This window comes from Salmo salar, chromosome ssa12 (assembly GCF_905237065.1).
Source record: "Salmo salar chromosome ssa12, Ssal_v3.1, whole genome shotgun sequence".
In the NCBI taxonomy this organism is placed as follows: domain Eukaryota; kingdom Metazoa; phylum Chordata; class Actinopteri; order Salmoniformes; family Salmonidae; genus Salmo; species Salmo salar.
This window is the reverse complement of record NC_059453.1, coordinates 42,605,769-42,630,181: the sequence shown is the minus strand read 5'-3', so window position 1 is coordinate 42,630,181 and position 24,413 is coordinate 42,605,769. Positions and strand designations below refer to the sequence as shown.

Genomic DNA, 24,413 nt, shown 5'->3' with positions numbered 1-24,413 from the left:
TGCTTTATAATGCCATCAGTGATTGAGCTTTTGGGAGATTGCAAAACAATTTCGCTCTTTATTTAATTTACTGTGAATGTTCGCAAATTGAAAAATTCTGCTTTCTACATCATTTGCTTGATGATGTGCTAAGTAGAGTTATACTGAAAGGGTAAAGATATAGATGTACTATTGTAAAGTGGTTGTTTCACTGGATATCATAAGGTGAATGCACCAATTTGTAAGTCGCTCTGGATAAGAGTGTCTGCTAAATGACTTAAATGTAAATGTATTAACAGGTGGGCAATTCCACAGTAACAGAATGACGCTGAGACACAGATTCTACACTTTAAAAGTATGCCAAACAAAAACCATTGATTGCAAAATTAAACAATCCATACAAATCTATACACAAGGACTACTTTTAACAATTTCCACAGAACATTTTACAAAAACACATTTACTCGAAGAACAGTGCAGCTGTAAAGTTTAGTAACAGAATGACTAACAGAATCTCCCTCAGTTTTTATGACCACGTTTTCCAAAGATTCTTGAATACAGTGCCTTCAGAAAGTATTCAGTCCCCTTGACTTTTTAAACATTTTGTTGTGTTACAGCCTGAACTTAAAATGGATTCTATTTTTTTACACACAATACCCCATAATGTCAAAGTGGAATGATGTTTTTTCTCGAACATTTTACAAATTAAGTATTCAACCCCTTTGTCATGGCAAGCCTAAATACGTTCCCGAGTGGTGCAGCGGGCTAAGGCACTGCATCTCAGTGCAAGAGGCGTCACTACAGTCCCTGGTTTGAATCCAGGCTGTATCACATCCGGCCGTGATTGGGAGTCCCGTAGGCCGGCGCACAATTGGCTCAGCGTCGTCAGGGTTTGGCCGGGGTAGGCCGTCATTGTAAATAAGAATTTGTTCTTAACTGACTTGCCTAGTTAAACAAAGGTTCAATAAAAAAAAAAAAAGTTCAGGAGTAAAATGTTGCTTAAGAAGTCACATAATAAGTTGCATGGACTCACTCTGTTGAATGACTATCTCATCTCTGTACCCCACACATACAATTATCTGTAAGGTCCCTCAGTCGAGCAGTGAATTTCAACCGAAGATTCAACCACAAAGACCAGGGAGGTTTTCCAATGCCCTTGTAAAGAAGGGCACCTATTGGTAGATGGGTAAAAATTAAAAAAGCATACATTGAATATGCCTTTGAGCAGGGTGGTCATTAATTACACTTTGGATGATGTATCAGTCACTAAAAAGATACAGGTGTCCTTCCTAACTCAGTTTCCGGGGAGGAAGGAAACCACTCAGGGTTTTCACCATGAGGCCAATGGTGACTTTAAAACAGTTAAATAGCGGTGATTGGAGATCTGAGGATGGATCAACAACATTGTAGTTCCTCCACAATACTAACCTAATTGACAGAGTGGAAAGAAGGAAGCCTGTGCAAATAAACCAAAACAATGGAGCTAAGCACAGGCTAAATCCTAGAGGAAAACCTAGTTCAGTCTGCTTTCCACCAGACACTGGGAGATGAATTCATCTTTCAGCAGGACAATAGCCTAAAACACAAGACCAAATCTACACTGTATTTGCTTACCAAGAAGACATTGAATGTTCCTGAGTGGCCGAGTTACAGTTTTGAATTAAATCTACTTGAAAATCTATGGCAAGACCTAAATGGATGTCTCGCAATGAAATGTTGCACATTCCAAGTGTGGAAACTTATCCAGAAAGACTCACAGTTGTAATCGCTGCCAAAGGTGCTTCTACAAAGTATTGACTCAGGGATGTGAATACTTACTGTATGTGGGGTTTTGGTAACAGAATGACAAGATGTTAGGCAATATTTCTTAAACTTACAGAAGGCAAATCTTTTCAGCAAACTAAATATAAATGTTGATATTAGTTGAGAGGTTTAAGACCTTTTCTGCTAATTGTTTTCTAAGACCCCTTTTCCATCTGTTTGACCAGAAATCTAAGCCTTTGCTTATTCCAATTTTTTGGGATGGAAAATGGTGGAAAGATTTATGCCTTAATTTCTCTTAGTTTCATTTGACACCAAATCTGATGTGCTCCTATGAATTTCACATGTTAGTGCTCATGGGTATTTTTTGATGGAAATGCTCTGGTGTAATCCACTCACCTGCCATATAATTCATTTCTGTAGTAGTGATAATCAAAGTCGTACCCACTGAAAGATAAAAAAAAATATATATATATATATATATATATATATATATATATATACACACTGCCATTCAAAAGTTTGGGGTCACTTAGAAATGTCCTTGTTTTTTAAAGAAAAGGCAATTTTTTTGTCCATTAAAATAACATCATATTGATCAGAAATACAGTGTAGACTTTGTTAATATTGTAAATGACTATTGTAGCTGGAAACGACAGATTTTTTGTATGGAATATCTACATAGGCGAACAGAGGCCCATTATCAGCAACCATCACTCCTGTGTTCCAATAGCACGTTGTGTTAGCTAATCCAAGTTCATAATTTTAATAGGATAATTGATCACTAGAAAACCCTTTTGCAATTATGTTAGCACAGCTTAAAACTGTTGTTCTGTTTAAAGAAGCAATACAACTGGCCTTCTTTAGAAACAGCGCAACCTGGCTTTAACCAGAATAGAAAGAGGAGTTGGTGGCCCCGGTGCACAACTGAGCAAGAGGGTAGCCAGGCCCTACAGAAACAATGTTTGAGTAATCAAAAGGGGATATATTTTGGGGTAAAATAAATATATAAACATTGTGTATATCTCTAAGTTCCTCTGTCCAGTGTCTGTGTTCTTTTGCCCATCTTAATCTTTTATTTTTATTGGCCAGTCTGAGATATGGCTTTTTCTTTGCAACTCTGCCTAGAAGGCCTGCATCCCGGAGTCGCCTCTTCACTATTGACGTTGAGACTGGTGTTTTGCGGGTACTATTTAATGAAGCTGCCAGTTGAGGACTTGTGAGGCGCCTGTTTCTCAAACTAGACACTCGAATGTACTTGTCCTCTTGCTCAGTTGGTCACCGGGGCCTCCCACTCCTCTTTCTATTTCTATTCTGGTTAGAGCCAGTTTGTGAAGGGAGTAGTACACAGCGTTGTACGAGATCTTCAATTTCTTGGCAATTTCTCGCATGGAATAGCCTTCATTTCTCAGAACAAGAATAGACTGACGAGTTTCAGAAGAAAGTCCTTTGTTTCTGCCCATTTTGAGCCTGTAATTGAACCCACAAATGCTGACACTCCAGATACTCAACTAGTCTAAGGAAGGCCAGTTGTATTGCTTCTTAATCAGTTTTCAGCTGTGCTAACATAATTGCAAAAGGGTTTTCTAATGATCAATTAGCCTTTTAAGATGATAAACTTGGATTAGCTAACACAGCGTGCCATTGGAACACAAGAGTGATGGTTGCTGATAATGGGCCTCTGTACGCCTATGTAGATTTTCCATACAAAATCTGCAATTTCCAGCTACAATAGACATTTACAACATTAACAATGTCTACACTGTATTTCTGATAAATTTGATGTTATTTTAATGGACAAAAAAATGTGCTTTTCTTTAAAAAACAAGGACATTTCTAAGTGACCCCAAACTTTTGAACAGTAATGTATATTTATGTATATATATAATTAAACAACATAACGTTCTGGAATGACAATTAGCATCAATAGTCTCCTAATTTCTTAAAATTCCTCTCCATCGTATGCCCCGGTCTCAGAAAAAGACAGGTCAGAGCTGTATGGATAGGAAATGAGTAAAGGAATTATCAGCAATTACTGTATTGAGACAATTGAGATTGAACCCTTATTCTTGCCCCTTCCCTTCCACGAAGCTTTACTCCCTATGGAGTACCTGTAGAGAGCAGCGGCAGACCTCTTCAGGCCTTTGGGTCTGTTGGGCTTGGGTTCCCCCGCCATGTTGATGTCTGAGGAAAAACGGAGAGGGAGAATGTTACAGAGAAATTTAGAAAAATGTAGTAAAAAGGGGAAAGTGTCACAGGAGTCTCTCAATCATCAATATCAACCTTGCCCTCTGGGTCTGTTGGGCATGGGCTCCCCCGCCATGTTGATGTCTGAGGAGGAGTGGAGAGAAGGGGTGTTACAGAGAAAAGCAGATGGATCGAGACAAAATGAGTCTCTCAATTATCAATTGTATCAACATCACCCTTATCATCTGTTATTAAAGGGGCAATCTGCGATTGTTACACCAATTTTGGGACTTTTAAATTCATACAGTACACTGAGTGTACTAAACATGCTCTTTCAGGTGAATCTAGGTAAAAGCTATGATAACTTATTGATTTCACCTGTTAAATCCGATTCAATCAGTGTAGATGAAGGAGAGGAGACAGGTTAAAGAAGGATTTTTAAGCCTTGAGTCAATTGAGACACGGATTGTGAATGTGTGTCATGTGTGTCGTGAATGGGCAAGACAAAATATTGAAGTGCCTTTGAATGGGGTATGGTAGTAGGTGCCAGGCACACCGGTGGGAGTGTGTCAAGAACTGCAACGCTGCTGGGTTTTTCATGCTCAACAGTTTTACAACTTTGGGAAGCATTGGAGTCAACATTGGCCAGCATCCCTGTGGAATGCTTTCGACAGGGATGCCCCGACAACTGTTCTGAGGGCAAAAGGGGGTACAACTCAATATTCGGAAGGTGTTCCTAATGTTTTGTACACTCAGTGTATAGCTATTGATTCTTGAAGAATATAACTTAGAAATGCCTTATGAACTTAGTTCAATTGTTGTACCCCATCAGAACCCAAAATAAGCTTGTTTTATCATTTTGTTTGTAAACAAAATAATTGTGAACAAACACTTTATAGCCTTAAAAAATGGTTGAAACTATATTTTCTATCTCATGGGTGGTCAATCCTTACATACACATCTCTGTCTGAATTTGAGAGTAGTTATATTTGTCCAGTCCCATCCCTCAGCTATTTACCAAATCAGTGGCGGGTGTCACTTTGTTATTGTTTGAACTGCAGATTGCCCGTTTAAATGGACAGTGCACTCAAATAAAAAAAATACATATTGGTTTCCATACCCTGTAAGCAGTTTATGGACAAGGTAAGAGAGCAATCAATGCTTTGGTTTTGTTTACCTGCCGACTGTCTCCGCATTTGTGGAACAAATCCAATACAAGTCAATATCCCCGGTATTAGGTTTCAGAGACAGTGGTCGAATAAACATAACCAAAGCATGGACTGCTGTCTTACCTTGTCCATAGACTGTTTACAGGGTAAGGAAACCATTTTGTAATTTGGGTGAACTTTAATATTACATCAAACATAGACATAAAATAAAGAGCAGGACTCCTTTCATCTCTCAATATTAGATGGATTTAGGACGTTTTCTGCTAGGTGAAAGTGCCGCAATATTATGTCTGACATTTAGGAGGCAGGTAATGGTGAATCAGCATAAATGGCACAATGTAAACCGTTTCAAAATAACAAGAATATCTAGACCCCACCCTTTGATCTCTGCATGGAACCTAGCCATAACACAAAGGCAAGCCCACAGAAAAAGGGTTAATCTGCCCATAGCCTTTTAACACGTACGTACATATGCCAACCACGGCTAAGGGAAATGCTGGCATCTAAATACATTTTAATTAATTTAATTGATTCTCCCCTGGAAAGAGTGGGCTACAGCGGTGGCTACATTTCATCACCATGTCAATGTATTATCACCACTTGAGATTCCTTCCTCATCACCAAGCGAGGAAGATATTTTGGTGAGTATTATGGCTTGGAGAGGTTTTACCTTGCTGGGTCGGAGGAGAGTGAGAACAGGGTGGATCAAGTCATGTAAGCAACAAAGTGAGGTAGTTTGGGCATCTAATCAGATCTACTGTATGCAGAGAACGTGGCGTGAGTGAGGCGAGGTTGTAGATATCATCTGATTGAATGGTGTGTGCGTGTAATTAGATATATTGTATGCAGAGACCATGGCATGAGTGAGGCGAGGTTGTAGATATAATGGGTTATCGTAAACTCTGAAGCCAGACAGGCTTATGCTTTGGCGACATCTATGGGCTGAATGTTATGTGGACACGTTATTGATCTCCTTGGTTACATTTGAATAAACTTCAAGTATTACCAATGTCATGACTCTCTCTCTTTGGTGAGGATCAAAAGGACCCATCAGCTAGACAAATGTCTGAGGATAGCCAGACCCCCCCCCCTTCCCACAGGAGAGGAGAGGGGGGAGTTTGGCCTGTTTTATGACTTAAATACCTTGCAAAAACTCTCCCCCACTCTGCAGAAATGGAAGGCTGAAAATCCTTTGTTACACAGAGAGACTGTGCCGCCAAAACTTCAACATCAAACAATGGACATTGAAACAATATTTCTAACATAAAGAATATTGGGAATGATGACAGATGGAATATGGGAAATGAATGTCTATTTTGTGATGCTATTAAAATGATCAGAAAGACATAACGGAAACATTGTAACTTTAACTTCTTTGGGGTAGGGGGCAGTATTTTGACATCCGGATGAAAAGCGTGCCCAAAGTAAACTGCCTGTTACTCAGGCCCAGAAGCTAGGATATGCATATAATTGGTAGATTTGGATAGAAAACACTCTAAAGTTTCCAAAACTGTTAAAATAATGTCTGAGTATAACAGAACTGATTTGGCAGGCAAAAAACCTGACAAAAATCCATCCAGGAAGTAGGATTTTTTTATTTTCGTAGTTTTCTATTGAATGCCTTTACAGTTTCCATTGACTTAGGACTCAAATTGCACTTCCTATGCCTTCCAATAGATGTCAACAGTCTTTAGAAATTGTTTCAGGCTTGTATTCTGAAAAATGAGAGAGTAAGACCAGTCTGAATGAGTGGACACTACAGTGGCCTAGAGATTTTTCATGCGCAAGACCAAGAGCGCGCCTTTCTTGTTTACCTTTTATATTGATGACGTTATTGTCCGGTTGAAATATTATCGATTATTTAGGCTAAAAACAACCTTAGGATTGATTATAAACATCATTTGACATGTTTCTACGAACTTTACGGATACTATTTGGACTTTTCGTCTGCCTGTTGTGACTGTGTTTGAGCCTGTAGATTACTGAAAAAAACGTGCGAACAAAACAGAGGTTTTTGGATATAAAGAGAGACTTTATCAAACAAAACGAACATTTATTGAGTAAATTAATGTCTTCAGAGTGCAACCATATGAAGATCATCAAAGGTAAGTGATTCATTTTATCTCTATTTCTGACTTATTTAACAAGGCACGCCTGATAATTGAAATGCATTCAAGGTGACTACCTCATGAAGCTGCGGGACAGGTACAGGATGGCAACAACAACTGCCCGAGTTACACCAGGAATGCACAACCCCGGTGTGTCACAGAATCATCGGACTGAGCTTGTTGTCATTGTAGGCAATCTCAACGCTGTGCGTTACAGGGAAGACATCCTCCTCCCTCATGTGGTGCAGGCTCATCCTGACATGACCCTCCAGCATGACAATGCCACCAGCCATACTGCTCGTTCTGTGCGTGATTTCCTGCAAGACAGGAATGTCACTGTTCTGCCATGGCCAGCGAAGAGCCCGGATCTCAATCCCATTGATACTGACTGTTACTTTTAATTTTGACCCCCCCTTTGTTCAGGGACATATTATTCCATTTCTGTTAGTCATATGTATGTGGAACTTGTTCAGTTTATGTCTCAGTTCTTGAATCTTGTTTTATTTACACATGTTAAGTTTGCTGAAAATAAACGCAGTTGACAGAGGGTGTTTCTTTTTTTGCTGAGTTGATATGTATTTGATATCCCCCCACACACACACATATTTTACTTCTCCTTCTGCTATCAGTCATTATATACACCTCATAGGTCAATCAGCTATTCCTGTCAGCCGCATAGGCCTACTTTCAACTGTTTGAGGGTGTGGTACTCGCCAAAGCAAGGGACTGCACACAAGATTGTGTTACAAGGCACACACATGTACTTGGTCATCATCCTTTGTTTTGGTTGCCGGGTAGATGATAGACAGACCTTGCAATGTGTCCTTGTGCATTTCCCTTGCAGGGTGGTCTGAGTGACATCACTTGGGAAGTGGTGTTCAGTTAGGAGTAGAGTATTGTCAGTGGCAGGCCGGCCCCCAGTGGATGGACGATGAGGAGTGTGGTGGTCCTCCAGGAGCTGCCGAATCAGGTTTATCCTGTACTACTGGTACGATTATTACCTGTCCTGTGATCTGCCGGTGGACAATATGGCCGTTGAGGAGAGCTGTGTCTATTAGGTGGAAAAATTGCTTCTTGAACCATTTGAGGGACTTTCTGGCACATTCAACAAAACTGTTCTGTATGTCCACTTGTCAACTGCTCCCATCTTCTTCTTGTACTCCAAGACACAGTCTGAATTCATTTTCCTCTCTCTGGTGGCAGTCCAGCTTTTCTGTGTCCGACATTTTGGAAGTGTGAACAGAACATGGGCGTCGGGTTTGTCATGCCATTTCACTGCCATTATCTCCCTGTTGGTTTGGAACTCCACCTCCCCATTGCTCATTTTATTTTTGAATATTGGCATCCCCTTCCTGTTGGATTTCATTGTGCCACAGGCCCCTGTGTTCTCCCTAACAAAGTTACTGGAAAAGGGCTAGGCCTACTGTACCAGTTGTCCACAAATACAGTGTGCCCCTTTCCGAGGTAAGGCTGCAACATGGTGATCACCACTGATCCAGATATGCCAAGACCCTCAATATGCCTTATATCTGTGGTGGTGCTGGTGTAGATGATCAGGTCCTGTACATATCCTGTCAGACAGTCACAAACAAAGAACATGTCACGGCTTTCTTCGTCGGAGGACGATATAGCGAAATCGTGGTCCGAAAAGGTGGACCAATATGCAGCAGAGTTGGTGTTCATTTTCTTAATTTATTAACAAACGTTGAACACGAAAAAACAAGAAAACAATAAGCACGACAAATGACAGTTTTGCAGGCTAACAAAACACGCAATACAAAAACAATCTCCCACAAATACAAGACAAACACACACAACTAATATAGGACTTCCAATCAAAGGCAACACCAAACAGCTGCCTTCAATTGGAAGTCCACCCCAATTAACTCAACATAGAAACACACTCACTAGACTACACATAGAAATACATAAACATAGACCATAACTCAAAACCCAGAAATAATAAATCAAACACCCTCCTAACTAACACACCACCCTGAACCACATAAAACAAATACCCTCTGCCACATCCTGACCAAACTACAATAACAATTAACCCTTATACTGGCCAGGACGTGACAGAACAACTTAAAATCTGTGGTGCTTTGATGGGATGTATTGGCAGAATGCAAGCCTCCCTTTCAAAGCCCTGAGAGACTCATTCATACAAATTTGCATATTTAGTAGGCTAAAGGCATTCTGAATTTTAAAATATTTGAAGAGCGCCTTTGTCACGTCCTGACCAGTAGAGAGGATTATTTGTATTATTTGGTCAGGGCGTGGCATGTTTGTTTTGTATGGTGGGGTTTTTTGTGTATAGCTTAGAGGGGTGTGTTATTTATGTGTTCCGGGGTTTTGTGGTGTACGTTTTAGTATGTGTAGGTTCTAGATTAAGTTTTCTATGTGCAGGTTTGGTTGCTGGACTCTCAATTGGAGGCAGGTGTTTCTAGTTGCCTCTGATTGGGAGTCCTATAAGTAGGTGTGTGTTTTGTTTGTCACTTGTGGGTAGTTGTATGTTAGCACTGCTTTTGTTTAGCCTGCTACACTGTTCCTGTCGTGAGTTGTTTTTTTTCTCGTGTGCTGCTCATTTAAAATAAAATCCGCTGCATATTGGTCCACTTCTTCCGACAGCGATTTCAACATATCTTCTGACGAAGAGGTTTGTGACAGAACTACCCACCACAACAGGACCAAGCAGCGGAGAAAGGAGAAGAGGAACACAAATTATATGGACTATGGTGAAGAATGGACTTGGGAGGAGATTCTGGATGGGGCTGGACCTTGGCATCAGGCTGGGCAATACCGTCGCCCATGGGAGGAGATCGAGGAAGCGAAGGCTGAGAGGCGGCGTTATGAAGCTATGAACGCGCTGGCGAGGAAGCCGGAGAGGCACCCCCAATAATTTTTTTTGGGGGGGGCACACGGGTAGTTTGGCTAGGCCTAGGAAGAGCCATAAGCCAGCTACCCGTGAGTACATGGAGGAGCGTATGAGGTGGAGAGCGCCGTGTTTCGCTGAGGTGCGCACTCTCGCCCATACGCACGCACAGTCCGGTGCGCGCCATTCCAGCCCCTCGCAGATGCCGTGCTAGAGTGGGCATCCAGCCTGGTAGGAGGATGCCTGCGCAGCGCGTCTGGTCGCCGGTACGCCTCCTAGGACCAGGCTACCCTACGCCTGCTCTACGTACGGCAACCATCAGGCCCCTGCACAGCCCAGTTTGCCCTGTACCAGCACCCCGCTTGCTAGTTCCATCCAGCCAGGACGGGTTGTGCAGGCGGTGAGGTCTAGGCCACCTGTGCACCTCCATGGCCCAGTCTTTCCGGTTCCCACCTCTCGTGCTAACCCGGAAGTGGGTATCTCCAGTCTGGCACGACCAGTACCAGCAACCCGGACCAAGCTTCCCAGTAGTCAGCCTAGTCCTGTTCATCCTGTTCCCGCTCCTCGCACTAGCCCTGGGGTACGTGTCCCCAGGCTGGCACATCCAGTACCAGCACCATGCATCAGGCTTCCAGTGCGCCAGCCCAGTCCGACTCGGCCTGTTCCCGGATTATTTGTATTATTTGGTCAGGGCGTGGCAGAGGTATGTTTGTTTTGTATGGTGGGGGTTTTTGTGTATAGCTTAGAGGGGTGTGTTATTTATGTGTTCCGGGGTTTTGTGGTGTATGTTTTAGTATGAGTAGGTTCTAGATTGTTTTCTATGTGCAGGTTTGGTTGCTGGACTCTCAATTGGAGGCAGGTGTTTCTAGTTGCCTCTGATTGGGAGTCCTATAAGTAGGTGTGTGTTTTGTTGATGATGAGCACGCAAGATGATGAGCACGCAATCCGCTGCATATTGGTCCACTTTTTCCGACAGCGATTTCAACATATCTTCTGACGAAGAGGAATGTGACAGCCTTGGGTTTTAATCGAATATCATATTGGACATACCTATTGGTTTCCTCCACAATTCCTCATCAAGTAACAGTTTAAAACACTCTGCCTCTGACGGGGTAGTCAGGGTCCTTTGTACACCAGAAAGGGTGTCATTGAAGTCTATCTCTAATGGTGTGAAATGACCGGATCTCCAGCAGCATGTACCATCCTCCTCAATTTCAATCTCTTCTACCTCACAGCCTACAAGATTGACATCAGCTCCAGCATCTTGGGAAAGTGAGGGATGCTCATTGCCTGCAAGTTTGGGGTGGGGGGAGCCACGTGATGCTGCGAAGCAAGGTGGTTGTCTGAACGGAGTTTCCCGATAAAACCCTCCCAATTTCCTCAAAGTTTGATAGAATAGTACATTTAATCCAGCAGTTGACAAGGCCAACGTTAGCTCTGTTGCTAGTACTTCAGCAAGAATGAATTTGAAAGGGCAGAACATATAACCCAGCTTGTTGTCGGCCTTGCAATCATCCCTACAGAAGGCCATGGAAGAAATGGGTAGAGTCAGCATCATTCTTGAATCTCTTGAATCTGATTTTTCTCAGGTCAAACATTCTCAGATGGATATGCAAGAAGATGTATCGGTCATATTACAGAGGCTAGATGAGGCAGAGGGTCGGATATCAACGCTGGAGGACGACAACGATCAACTGATTAAGAATGCAGAGAAGAATGCCAAACCGTATGAGGATCTCCACAGAAGCGTGCAAGTCGCAGCTAACCGAGACAGGTGCCTCAATTTAAGACTTTAACCTGTTGGGTCTAGGGGGCAGCATTTGCACGTCTGGATAAAAAAAATGTACCCGATTTAATCTGGTTACTAATCCTACCCAGTAACTAGAATATGCATATACTTATTATATATGGATAGAAAACACTCTAAAGTTTCCAAAACTGTTTGAATGGTGTCTGTGAGTATAACAGAACTCATTTGGCAGGCAAAACCCTGAGACATTTTCTGACAGGAAGTGGATACCTGATGTGTTGTATTGACTTTAAACCTATCCCATTGAAAAACACAGGGGTTTAGGAATATTTTGGCACTTCCTATTGCTTCCACTAGATGTCACCAGCCTTTACAAAGTGTTTTGAGTCTTCTGGAGGGAGATCTGACCGAACAAGAGCCATGGAACGATGATGTCCCATTAGACACCTGGCGCGCTAGTTCATGTTGGGTACCCTCGTTCCAATACGTTATAAAAGAGTATGCATTCGTCCACCTTGAATATTATTCATGTTCTGGTTAAAAAGGCCCTAATGATTTATGCTATACAACGTTTGACATGTTTGAACGAACGGAAATATATTTTTTCCCCTCGTTCATGACGAGAAGTCCGGCTGGCTTACATCATGTGCTAACGAGACGGAGATTTTTGGACATAAATGATGAGCTTTTTTGAACAAAACTACATTCGTTATGGACCTGTGATACCTGGAAGTGACATCTGATGAAGAGAATCAAAGGTAATGGATTATTTACATAGTATTTTCGATTTTAGATCTCCCCAACATGACGTCTAGTCTGTATCGCAACGCGTATTTTTCTGGGCGCAGTGCTCAGATTATTGCAAAGTGTGATTTCCCAGTAAGGTTATTTTTAAATCTGGCAAGTTGATTGCGTTCAAGAGATGTAAATCTATAATTCTTTAAATGACAATATAATATTTTACCAATGTTTTCTAATTTTAATTATTTAATTTGTGACGCTGACTTGACTGCCGGTTATTGGAGGGAAACGATTTCCTCAACATCAATGCCATAGTAAAACGCTGTTTTTGGATATAAATATGAACTTGATAGAACTAAAAATGCATGCATTGTCTAACATAATGTCCTAGGAGTGTCATCTGATGGAGATTGTAAAAGGTTAGTGCATCATTTTAGCTGGTTTTATGGTTTTGGTGACCCTGTCTTTGACTTGACAAAACATTACACACAACTCTTGTAAATGTACTGTCCTAACATACTCTAAATTTATGCTTTCGCCGTAAAACCTTTTTGAAATCGTAAAACGTGGTTAGATTAAGGAGATGTTTATCTTTCAAATGGTGTAACATAGTTGTATTTTTGAAAAATTTGAATTTTGACATTTATTTGGATTCAAATTTGCCGCTCTTGAAATGCACCTGCTGTTGATGGAGTGCACCACGGGTGGCACGCTAGCGTCCCACCTAGCCCCAAGAGGTTAAGCGGTCTAGGAGGGTCTGGAGGATGGCAAGCCACGGGAATGAGTGAGCCAAATTATCTCGGAGGCTGTGGGGGTGGATCTGGATGAATCGGAGCTTCAACGAGTCCACCATTCCCTAGCATTATTACCACGCGAGAATCAGCCGCCTAGACCGAACATCATCCGCTTTCTCAGGGATCTGAAGAGAGAGAGAGAGTACTGGCCACTGCGAAGGGAATGTATCAGGAGAAGAGAGGTGACCTGGAAGAGCTGAAACTATCATTCTTTCCTGATATGACCAAGGAGCTAGCAGATAAAAGGAGACTTTTTACTGCAACAAGGAAAGGCTGCATGTGTTGGATATAGTCTCACACTCGCCTACCCAGCTGTGCTACGCTTTTCATGGAAGGGGGAAAGACAGCTTCGATGACTATCGCAAGGCGATGGAATTCCTCAAGAGAACCAGAAATAAGGGCATGGATCGCATAGCTGTTTTGGCCGGTAAGTTCTATATGGGACAGTATCTGTGTGACACACTATCGCAAAGACACTGTGAAATTACAATTCGGCTAACTAATAGCTACAGTATTTAGCTATTTGTGAATTTCAGACTGTATAGCTACAATGCTATTTTGGTCACTGGAGGTTTAGCCGGTTGGCTACTCAGTGACTATATTCAACTTTCCTGGTCAAAACTACCCTTAGTCAAGGATGTCAGTAAAGTAAGTAGATGGAACTAACAACCTTGACATTATTTTAATTGATCTGATTTTATATGTTTGCATAGAAAATATTGTTCTCCCCTTTCCATTTCAGTTTTGTTTGTTTTTCTTCTCTACTCTTTTTACTTCTTGCCATTTGGTGGGTGAATACAAGTATTGTTAGCTATGGATAGGCACTACAGAGGGTAGTGCGTACGGCCCAGTACATCACTGGGGCTAAGCTGCCTGCTATCCAGGACCTCTACACCAGGCGGTGTCAGAGGAAGGCCCTAAAAATTGTCAAAGACCCCAGCCACCCCAGTCATAGACTGTTCTCTCTACTACAGCATGGCAAGCAGTACCGGAGTGCCAAGTCTAGGACAAAAAGGCTTCTCAACAGTTTTTACTCCCAAGCCATAAGTCTCCTGAACAGGTAATCAAATGGCTACTCGGTCTATTTGCATTGTGTACCCCCCCCCCCCCCCAAACCCTCTTTTTTACGCTGCTGCTACTCTCTGTTTATCAAATATGCATAGTCACTTTACATACTACCTCAATTGGGCCGACCAACCAGTGCTCCCGCACATTGGCTAACCGGGCTATCTGCATTGTGTCCCACCCGCCAACCCCTCTTACTCTACTGCTACTCTCTGTTCATCATATATGCATAGTCACTTTAACCATATCTACATGTACATACTACCTCAATCAGCCTGACTAACCGGTGTCTGTATGTAGCCTCGCTACTTTTATAGCCTCGCTACTATATATAGCCTGTCTTTTTACTGTTGTTTTATTTCTTTGCTTACATATTGTTCACCTAATACCTTTTTTGCACTATTGGTTAGAGACTGTAAGTAAGCATTTCACTGTAAGCTCTACATCTGTATTCGGCGCACGTGACAAAAACTTTGATTTGATTTGATATTCTGGTATATGCTGGTTACATAAGCGGAAGAAATGGGGTGCACGCTTTTTTTTTTGCTAAGGTGTGCTGTATATTTTCAAGTAGACAGCTAAATTGAGAAGGGGAGGGGATTGGGGGGGTTGGGACTAGGGTGACCACTTGTAAGTGTCTCGCGGACCGTGTAAGAGGGCTTTTCTCTTTAAGTAGAAAAGCAAAGAGAGGGTGGGGTGGTTGTTACTGTTTTGTATTGTGTCGTCAGGTTCATGGCGCTTGCAAGTGTTTTTGGCACGACAAAGGTTGAGTTTATAATATATGACAACATCGAAAATGATTGATTTTCAATATAATTCTAACACCCAATATGCAAGGTTTGATAAATGTCTAAAACATATACAAAGTTAATTTCATGGAATATCAACTGTTCACAGAATCGTATTAAGAGGAAGGAATGTTTTTGTTATCTCAAATCCCAACAGGCTGATATAGCTTTTATCCAAGAAACTAATTTGGTTGATTCAGAGGCTGCTAAATTGAAAATTGATTGGGTTGGGCAGGTATTTCATAGCTCATTTTCAAGCAAAAAACATGGTGTTACAATTTTGGTACATAAAAAGTTTAATTTCGTCATGTTAAAGCCACATAAGGATGAGGAAGGACGAATTATTTGTGTTGAGGCTCTGGTAAATGGTAATACGGTTAATATGTGTAATATTTATGCACCAAACAGGGAGGATCCTTGGTTTTTCCATAAGGTTAATATGGTCATGGGAGAAATCATTGGTGGCAATACAATGGTGGCGGGAGACTTTTACCAGGTTCAAGATGGTATCCTTGATAAAACTACGCATTCTAAACCTGTACCAAGGGACAGAGCAGTGATACAACTATTATTGAGGGATTTGGGTCTGGTAGATATATGGAGACTTGCCAATCCTAGAGAGAAGGAATATACATTATATTCACATAACCATGAATCAAATTCCAGGATAGATTACTTCCTAATTTTCAAGAGTATGACTAAAGATGTCATAGCTAGTAAAATAGGGGTTATTGCTTTGACTGACCACGCAACAGTGGAATTATGTATAGCAGTTGAGGCTGATATGGCTAAGAAAATAATTAGATGGAGGATGAATACGTCCTTATTCCAAGACAAAACATTTAATCTTTCCCTCAATGAAGACCTCTAGTTTTGTTTTAAAACAAGCATTGGTACCACTGACAAATTGAGTACAGTATGGGAGTACTCTAAAGCTTATGTTTGGGGCAAAATAATAGCACACACCAGTAGAAAGAAAAGGGAAGGTAGAGAAAGAGTTGAAAACCAGAGTCTCAAATTAAAGAGCTGGAAAAAGAGTTATCCAAGAAAAATATTGAGTCACTATTGAAACAAGTCTGTGATCTGAAGTTTCAATTACATGAAATCTATAACAAAAAGGCTGAATATGCAACGTTTCGGCTGAGGACAAACTTTGGCGAAATTGGTGAAAAAACAGGTAGATTATTGGCTAGACAATTGAAACGATGCCAGTTTTGTAATACCAGCTATCAAAAATGGAAGTGGGGAGGTAATGACTGGTACAAAAGATATTAACAATTTGCTTTGTGACTTTTATTTGACTCGTTATAAGTCTGAAAGTAACTTAGACCCAACTAAAATGAATGGCTTTTTTTTCAAAGATAGAGCTACCGGGGGTGGCCCCAGATCAAATAAAGGATTTGGATGCTCCTAAACTAGAATCTGAGATAAGAACAGCCATCACCTCAATGAAATCTGAAAATTCACCAGGATTAGACGGCTTCCCAGTTAAGTTTTATAAAAGGAATATCGACGTATTAGCTCCTATATTAACACAGGCGAAGCTCTGGAACTGGAACAGCTACCTGACACTTTTAACACTTTTAAGGCACTAATTTCATTAATTCTCAAGAAGGATAGAGACCCCCACTGGCCCTATCAGTTTAATTCGAGTTGATTGTAAGGTGCTCTCCAAAGTACTAGCCATGAGGCTGGAGAAGGTTTTACCTCATTATTCACACAGATCAGGTGGGATTTGTAAAAAGTAGAACCTCCACAGATAATCTTAGACGTTTGCTTCACCTCATGTGGCTGAGTCAAAAAGAGGATACTCAGGTAGCATCCCTTTCCCTAGATGTGGAGAAGGCATTCGATAGGGTGGAGTGGGGCTTTTTGACATACTGTTGAAGTCGGAAGTTTACATACATTTAGGTCAGAGTCATTAAAACTAGTTTTTCAACCACTCCACACATTTCTTGCTAACAAACTATAGTTTTGGCAAGTCGGTTAGGACATCTACTTTGTGCATGACACAGTAATTTTTCCAACAATTGTTTACAAACAGGTTATTTCACTTATAATTCACTGTATCACGATTCCACTGGGTCAAAAGTTTACATACATTAAGTTGACGGTGCCTTTAAACAGCTTAGAAAATTCCAGAAAATAATGTCATGGCTTTAGAAGCTTCTGACAGGCTAATAGACATGATTTTAGTCAATTGGAGGTGTACCTGTGGATGTATTTCAAGGCCTACCTTCAAACTCAGCGCCTCTTTGCTTGACATCATGGGAAAATCCAAAGAAATCAGCCAAGACCTCAGCAAAAAAATTGTGGACCTCCACAAGTCTGGTTCATCCTTGGGAGCAATTTCCAAACGCCTGAAGGTACCACGTTCATCTGTACAAACAATAGTGCGCAAGTATAAACACCATGGGACCACACAGCCGTCATACCACTCAGGGAGGAGACGGGTTCTGTCTCCTAGAGATTAACGTACTTTGGTGCGAAAAGTGCAAATCAATCCCAGAACAACAGCAAATGACCTTGTGAAGACTGGAGGAAACAGGAACAAAAGTATCTATATCCACAGTAAAACAAGTCCTATATCGACATAACCTGAAAGGCCGTTCAACAAGGAAGAAGCCACTGCTCCAAAACCGCCATAAAAAAAGCCAGACTACAGTTTGCACACGGGGACAGAGATCGTACTTTTTGGAGAAATGTCCTCTGGTCTGATGAAACAAAAAGTCCATAATGACCATTGTTATGTTTGAAGGAAAAAGGGGGAGGCTTGCAAGCCGAAGAACACCATCCCAACCGTGATGCACGGGGGAGGCAGCATCATGTTGTGGGGGTGCTTTGCTGCAGGAGGGACTGGTGCACTTCACAAAATAGATGGCATCATGAGAAAGGAAAACTATGTGGATATATTGAAGCAACATCTCAAGACATCAGTCAGGAAGTTAAAGCTTGGTCGCAAATGGGTCATCCAAATGGACAATGACCCCAAGCATACTTCCAAAGTTGTGGAAAAATGGCTTAAGGACAACAAAGTCAATGTATTGGAGTGGCCATCACCTCAATTCTATAGAAAATTTGTGGGCAGAACTGAAAAAGCGTGTGCGAGCAAGGAGGCCTAAAAACCTGACTCAGTTACACCAGCTCTGTCAGGAGGAATGGGCCGAAATTCACCCAACTTATTGTGGGAAGCTTGTGGAAGGCTACCCAAAATGTTTGGCCCAAGTTAAACAATTTCAAGGCAATGCTACCAAATACTAATTGAGTGTATGTAAACTTCTAACCCACTGGGAATGTGACGAACTAAATACAAGCGGAAATAAATCATTTTCTCTACTATTATTCTGACATGTCACATTCTTAAAATAAAGTGGTGATCCTAACTGACCTAAGACAGGGAATTTTTACTGAGATTAAATGTCAGAAATTGTGAAAACTGAGTTTAAATGTATTTGGAGCAGGTGTATGTAAACTTCCGACTTCAACTGAATACCCTTGAGAAGTTTGGCGCTGGATTTATCAAGTGGGTTAAGGTATTATACTCCAATCCAAGAGCAGCAGTCCTCAGAAATGGTATGATCTTTCTTTTTTAATCTGTCGAGGGGAACCCATCAGGGTATTCCTCTCTCACCTCTCCTTTTTACTCTATTTTTGGAGCCCTTGGCAGCAGTAATCAGAGCTGATTCAGGAATCAAAGGAGTGATTGGAGGTGCCAGAGAACATAAGCTGTTTTTATATGCTGACGACATATTGTTACTTATTAGGGAACCGGCCACATCAATCTCTTTGGCTTTGAACACAATTGACATGTTCTCACAGATATCGTGTTTATAAGATTAATTGGCAGAAGTCAGAAACTGTGCCTGTATCCAAATTCTGTCCTCCTGTTGCAATTACTTCATTACAGTTCAAATGGATACCATCAGGGATGAAATACCTGGGTATAAAATTGAGCAAGGAACTACTGAATATCATGCAAATTAGTATGATGCCACGACAAAAAAAAGAATAATCTTTATAAATGGGGTTGTTTAATCTTACTTTATGGGGTAAAATAAATACTGTTAAAATTGAGATGTCTATCACAGGCCCGTTTAAGCCTATTGAGGCCTTATCACCCCAAAAAATTCAGAGACAGCCAACTGAAGAGGATAACCCAATCCTACAACATTCCTGAGAGGTATGGGTTAAGATTCAAAAGATGTTTGGAATTTCCCAGTTTAAACAAAAATATTCCTCCATATGGCACAACCCATCGGTTTGCATAGGAAAACATTCATTATCTGGGAGGTATGGCTTAGACAAGGCCTGCATGCACTAGGGGATCTATATGAGAAAGGAGTGCTTATGTCTTATCAGGACCTGAAGGGAACATTTAATTTGCCAGATAAGGGAGATTTCTGGAAATACTTACAACTAAGGAGCTGCATGGGGTCTCTTATGAGTATCAACCTCCAGAGAGATTAAAACTTGTTAGAACAATATTTCATGTTGTTAGGAATATCACACTCTGTTTCAGTGTTTTATAAAATAGTCTCATATGCACAATATGGAAACTGTGAGAATTTAAGGTTGATTTGGCAGAGGGATCTGAATTGTGACATTCAGGAAGATGTATGGAAACATTTTGTTTCCAATGTAGGGTGGTGTACCAGGGATACAAGGGGGAAATGTACACATTATAAGATTGTTCATAGATACTACTGTACCCCAGTTAGATTACTTAAAATGGGTTTATTGCAAAATAACTTATGCTGGAAATGCAAGGGTGAAGTAAGTACCTTTCTTCATGCTATATGGGAATGTCCCATGGTGCTCCATTTTTGGAAGGTTCTTAAAAAACTTGAAGAATGGGTGGGACAGGTAATCCCAGAGTCCCCACAGGTGTACTTATTAGGGGATATCTATTTTACCACCAGGTATTAGCAAAGAAGAGTTTGGTCTTGCCTCAGTGGGTTTTCTTACTGCGGCTAGACTCATACTACGTAACTGGAAGAGCGCAGTTAGTCCAAAATAAACCGATTGGCTCAAACTCATGGTGGAGACTGCATCTTATGAATCAATGATAGCAAAATTACAGGCGAGGAAAGGGAAATTTAGTAAGATATGGGAACACTTTTTGAATTATATAAGGGACGTGCGGGTGAGAAGCTAGGGCATAAATTAGAACAAATATATATGTAATGGGTGTTTTCTTTGGCATTTAAAAAAATATAGTTATTTATTTTTATTTGCTGTTTAATTTTCCAACCACTGGTTGAAAGGTGCTGTCTTGTTTACTGTCTTGTTGTTATTAGTGTTATGTAATGTCATGTTGATAAATGAATAAAAAACTTTATTGATAAAAAAATAAATGAGGTGGGCACCATTGTCCTCAGACATCTCACGCTCACAGTCTAGAAGGTTGGGGGACAGATATTAATTGTCACTATCTGATTGATCCGACTCACTCTCATACACAGATTTTTCATCAGAATTACAAAATATACTCTATACTCAATGGCTAACAGTATCTGTCAACAGTTAAGTTCTCTGTCAGGACTGACTTAGATTGTAATGATGGTTACTTTCCAGGGGTTTTATTCTTATTCGTCTTAAACTTCTCATGTGCTTGCCCCCCCATTTATTGATGAATCCCCCATCATAGTTATAATCCCCACAAACACCCCTAAAATGGTTTCATCCAAATCTGGAAACCCCGGTTAGCTTTCGCGCCTTGACTAGGCTAGACAATAAGATTGTGAAAAGTTGCTGGATCGAATCACAGACCTGACAAGGTAAAAATATGTTGTTCTGCCCCTGAGCAAGGCAGTTAACCCACTGTTCCCCAGCTGCCAATGGCGTGGATGTTGATTAAGGCAGCCCCCGCACCTCTCTGATTCAGAGGGGTTGGGTTAAATGCGAAAGACACATTTCAGTTGAATGCATTCCATTGTACAACTGTACGTGACGTGATAATCTGTGAGGTGATAACCTGTGTGAATTGTGATTTGTCAAAAATGGTAAGTCATGTGGTCCGGTTCTTGTATACACTGTAACAAGCACATTGAAGATTTGTTATATTTGTCAAACATAAACAAACATGGCTACCATCATAAAGGATTTAGCCGCTGTTAGCTTAGCTGACACGCATCTCTTTTCTAAACAATATTACATTTCTCTGATGTGCCCACCAGAGAAGTGGTGCATTGTAAACAAGTCTAATTTATGCTTTGTTTTCTGTCAGCGCAACCTGTAATTTAAACTGGTTTATGGAATGAGTTTGGCTGTGAATGTGTTCCGTGTAATGCTTGGATGATGAAGTTTATCATTTACAATAAAAGGTGAAATTGAGGAATAAAGTTGAAGTCCTTTATTTTCCATCAGTACAAAACATTGTTTAGTCGATGCTTTTCAGACAACAATGCTATTTAGACGCATCATATGTAGACACCCTGTTGCTACTGTTCTAATCACATATTCGCAATGGTATGCAGGGACCACTCAACAACGATCACAAAAATGTGTGATTGAACGCGACAGAAGGCTAGATGATGATCTTGGGTCAGTTTAGCATTTTCTCTACTAAAGATTAAGATTGGGGAGGGGAGGGGAGGGGAAGCTGATTCTAGATCTGTCTAGCCATAAAAGGGCAACATAAATGCCTGACAACATTGATGTTTTTGCAGCCCTACCATCTCCACCAGAGGGAGGTGTTTAGCCATGCTACGCCTCTCTCTGCCTCTCCCTCCACTGGAATGCAGCTAAAGCTAGCATCAATGGCCTGATCCCCAGCTGTCACTCTCTCTGGCTCCTGTGGACACAATCCTGATTGTGCTCTCTGGGCACACCCACCGTGTGGGGATTAAGGATGAGGCTGTGAGGTGTACGCTGGGGCCTCACTCCACACTGAAAGCCTGTTAACTTGACTGTGACGTGAACGAGCTGTGTGTTTGAGTGTGAGTGTGTGTTTGCGAGAGAGAGTAGATGTGAGCCTACAGTCTATATGTTGCAGATTGTGTGTGCGTGTGTTTTTCAGTAGGTGTGTGTGTGTGTGTGTGTGTGTGTGTGTGTGTGTGTGTATATGAGTAGGTGCGTGTTTGTTTGTGTGTGTGTGCATCAGGTTGTGTGTATCTTTGAAAGTCTTTGTTTTATGTGTCTGCGCATGTGTGTGTGTTGGCATGTCCGAGTATTTCGGTCTGCCGGGACCAGGGTCTTTGAAAGCAGAGTTGGCACGAGTCAATGACCACTTTAAGCCCTCTCTGATTCCCCCTGTGAGCCTACCCCCAGCTAGCACATTTGATTCCTTGGAAGTTGTGGGAACGTACATTTTTGTTTTTTATGGGACGTTTTGTTAACTAATGTGTTTTTAAATAACATTCTCTGAACTTACTAATGTTTTCTTGTGTTTTTTTATGGAAAGTTTTCTTAAAGTTCTCAGAACAATTTGAGAACATGACTTTAAATAGAACCATGAGGAAACCTGTAGGAAACGTTATGCTGAAGTACATTCTCAATGTCAAACCAGTTGGAGAATGTTCCTAGAACATTACCAACATTTAAATTAAATGTAACCATGTTTGAACTTTTAGGAAATGTTTTGTTAAAGTATATTAAATGAAGTATATTGAAATGAAAACCGAGGTTTCCAGCTGCTAGTTAATAAGCGCTATCCTGAGCGTTATGTGATACAGAGGTGATATGTGTAAAGCTGTGTAGCCTGCATAAGTGGACTAGTCAAGCAATTTACTGCAGTGGCTAGCAACAGTATGACTGCTTCCCAAATGGCACCCTATTCCCTATATAGGATTATGCCCATTGGACTCTGGTCAAAAGTAGTGCACCATGAAAGATGATGTGTAGCTAAGAAGAGTGATATGTAATCTGATATCTATTTGATAACAATCTCTTCAGTCCAATTTGGAGTCAAGTGCACACATCTCTTTTCTGTAAATCACTCATTGGGAGGAAAAAAATGTATATAAATAAATGTATAAATATTCACGACAAATCAAAATACTGCCCAATGTGACTTTTCTGGTCTTTTCCTCCACTTACATTTAGTTCCCTGAAACTGTCCAGCTGGTGCTCTGTGTAATGGGGGATGAAGCTTTACCAGACAACCAGTAGCAGGGTGTTAAATGATTACCAGTGCAGTGCAGTCTGCGCTGGTATTCCTCACCACACAGTCAGGAGGTTAATCTCCATGTTCCATTGAGATCAATACTCTGATAACAAGCACCACTCTTCAAAGGCCTGATAAGGACTACAGGGAGTGGTTTATATACCCACTGCTCTTAGCCGGGGCCCAGAAGCTCACTCTGCTCTCTCATTCCCAGAGGTAGTTGATGCAAGACCAAAATAAACAGGGCCGACCTGTAGCCAAGGCTGCTGGATTATACATGGGGTACATACTAAAATGGACATTAAATTTAACCATGTTTTAACCTTTAGGAAACTTTCTTTTAAAGTAATGAAATTCCAAGCTCTCTATTAAGAGTTACCATGTGCTGAGAACAGTGCTTAATTTGAGCTGGATCCTGCTGGAACAGGATCTGGGACCTGTCCGTTTTGGACTGTTTCATTCTGGAACATATTTGGCCTGATTACTTTTGCAAAGTAAAATTATAATAAAAGCAATCAAAGTTCATCTGAGTTGCCTTTTCGTTAGTTCTTCTGACCCCAAGAAAAAAACAAAATGTGAAAAAGTTGATTTTCAGCCTGGGCCTGATATTCTAAGAGTTGATTTGGGTAGGGTCGACCCGGGTTTATGGTTTGCACAACATTGTAACCTATGTTTGAGACCAACGCGTGGCCGTGGCTGTGTGAGAAGCGAGTCTGTGTCACTCACAGAACTAGAATGAGATTCACTTTCTATGATCTCTCTCTCTGATTGACATGAGTCCGCAACTTTCATCGCTCAAACGTTGCACTTCATTATTTATTTCCTTATAGAAATCATAGCCGCACGATTGGTTATGGTGGAGCTTCCGCACCCCTGATTTATTGAAATAAATTTGCCAAAGTTAGACCTACTGTTAAAAAATAAATGAAATAATTCAGAATAGCCTACTACACCATGACAAAGCCTATAATTTAATCACAGACGATCAATAGCTTCTTTAAAAAATAGCCTAGCTGTGGAGTGTAGCCCAATAACAAGGCATAGACTACAGTCGGGAACACAGGTAAAATCTGTCAGTGAACAAACAGCATG

The 24,413-nt window shown here is 41.1% G+C and overlaps 1 protein-coding gene across 2 annotated transcripts in view; it reads right to left on the bottom strand.

Annotated features, from left to right (window-relative positions):
• raly (RALY heterogeneous nuclear ribonucleoprotein) overlaps window positions 1–24,413 on the bottom strand; it is a 188,799-nt gene that overhangs the window by 47,053 nt on the left and 117,333 nt on the right. The window contains exons 4-6 of one of the 2 annotated variants that reach the window (XM_045691386.1): window positions 4,024–4,071; window positions 3,852–3,924; window positions 2,140–2,187 (exon numbers count right to left, since the gene is read on the bottom strand). In XM_045691386.1, coding sequence (XP_045547342.1) covers window positions 2,140–2,187; window positions 3,852–3,924; window positions 4,024–4,071 — 169 coding nt within the window. The remainder of the gene's footprint in view (window positions 1–2,139; window positions 2,188–3,851; window positions 3,925–4,023; window positions 4,072–24,413) is intronic. The other variant, XM_045691387.1, reaches the window with a different exon arrangement.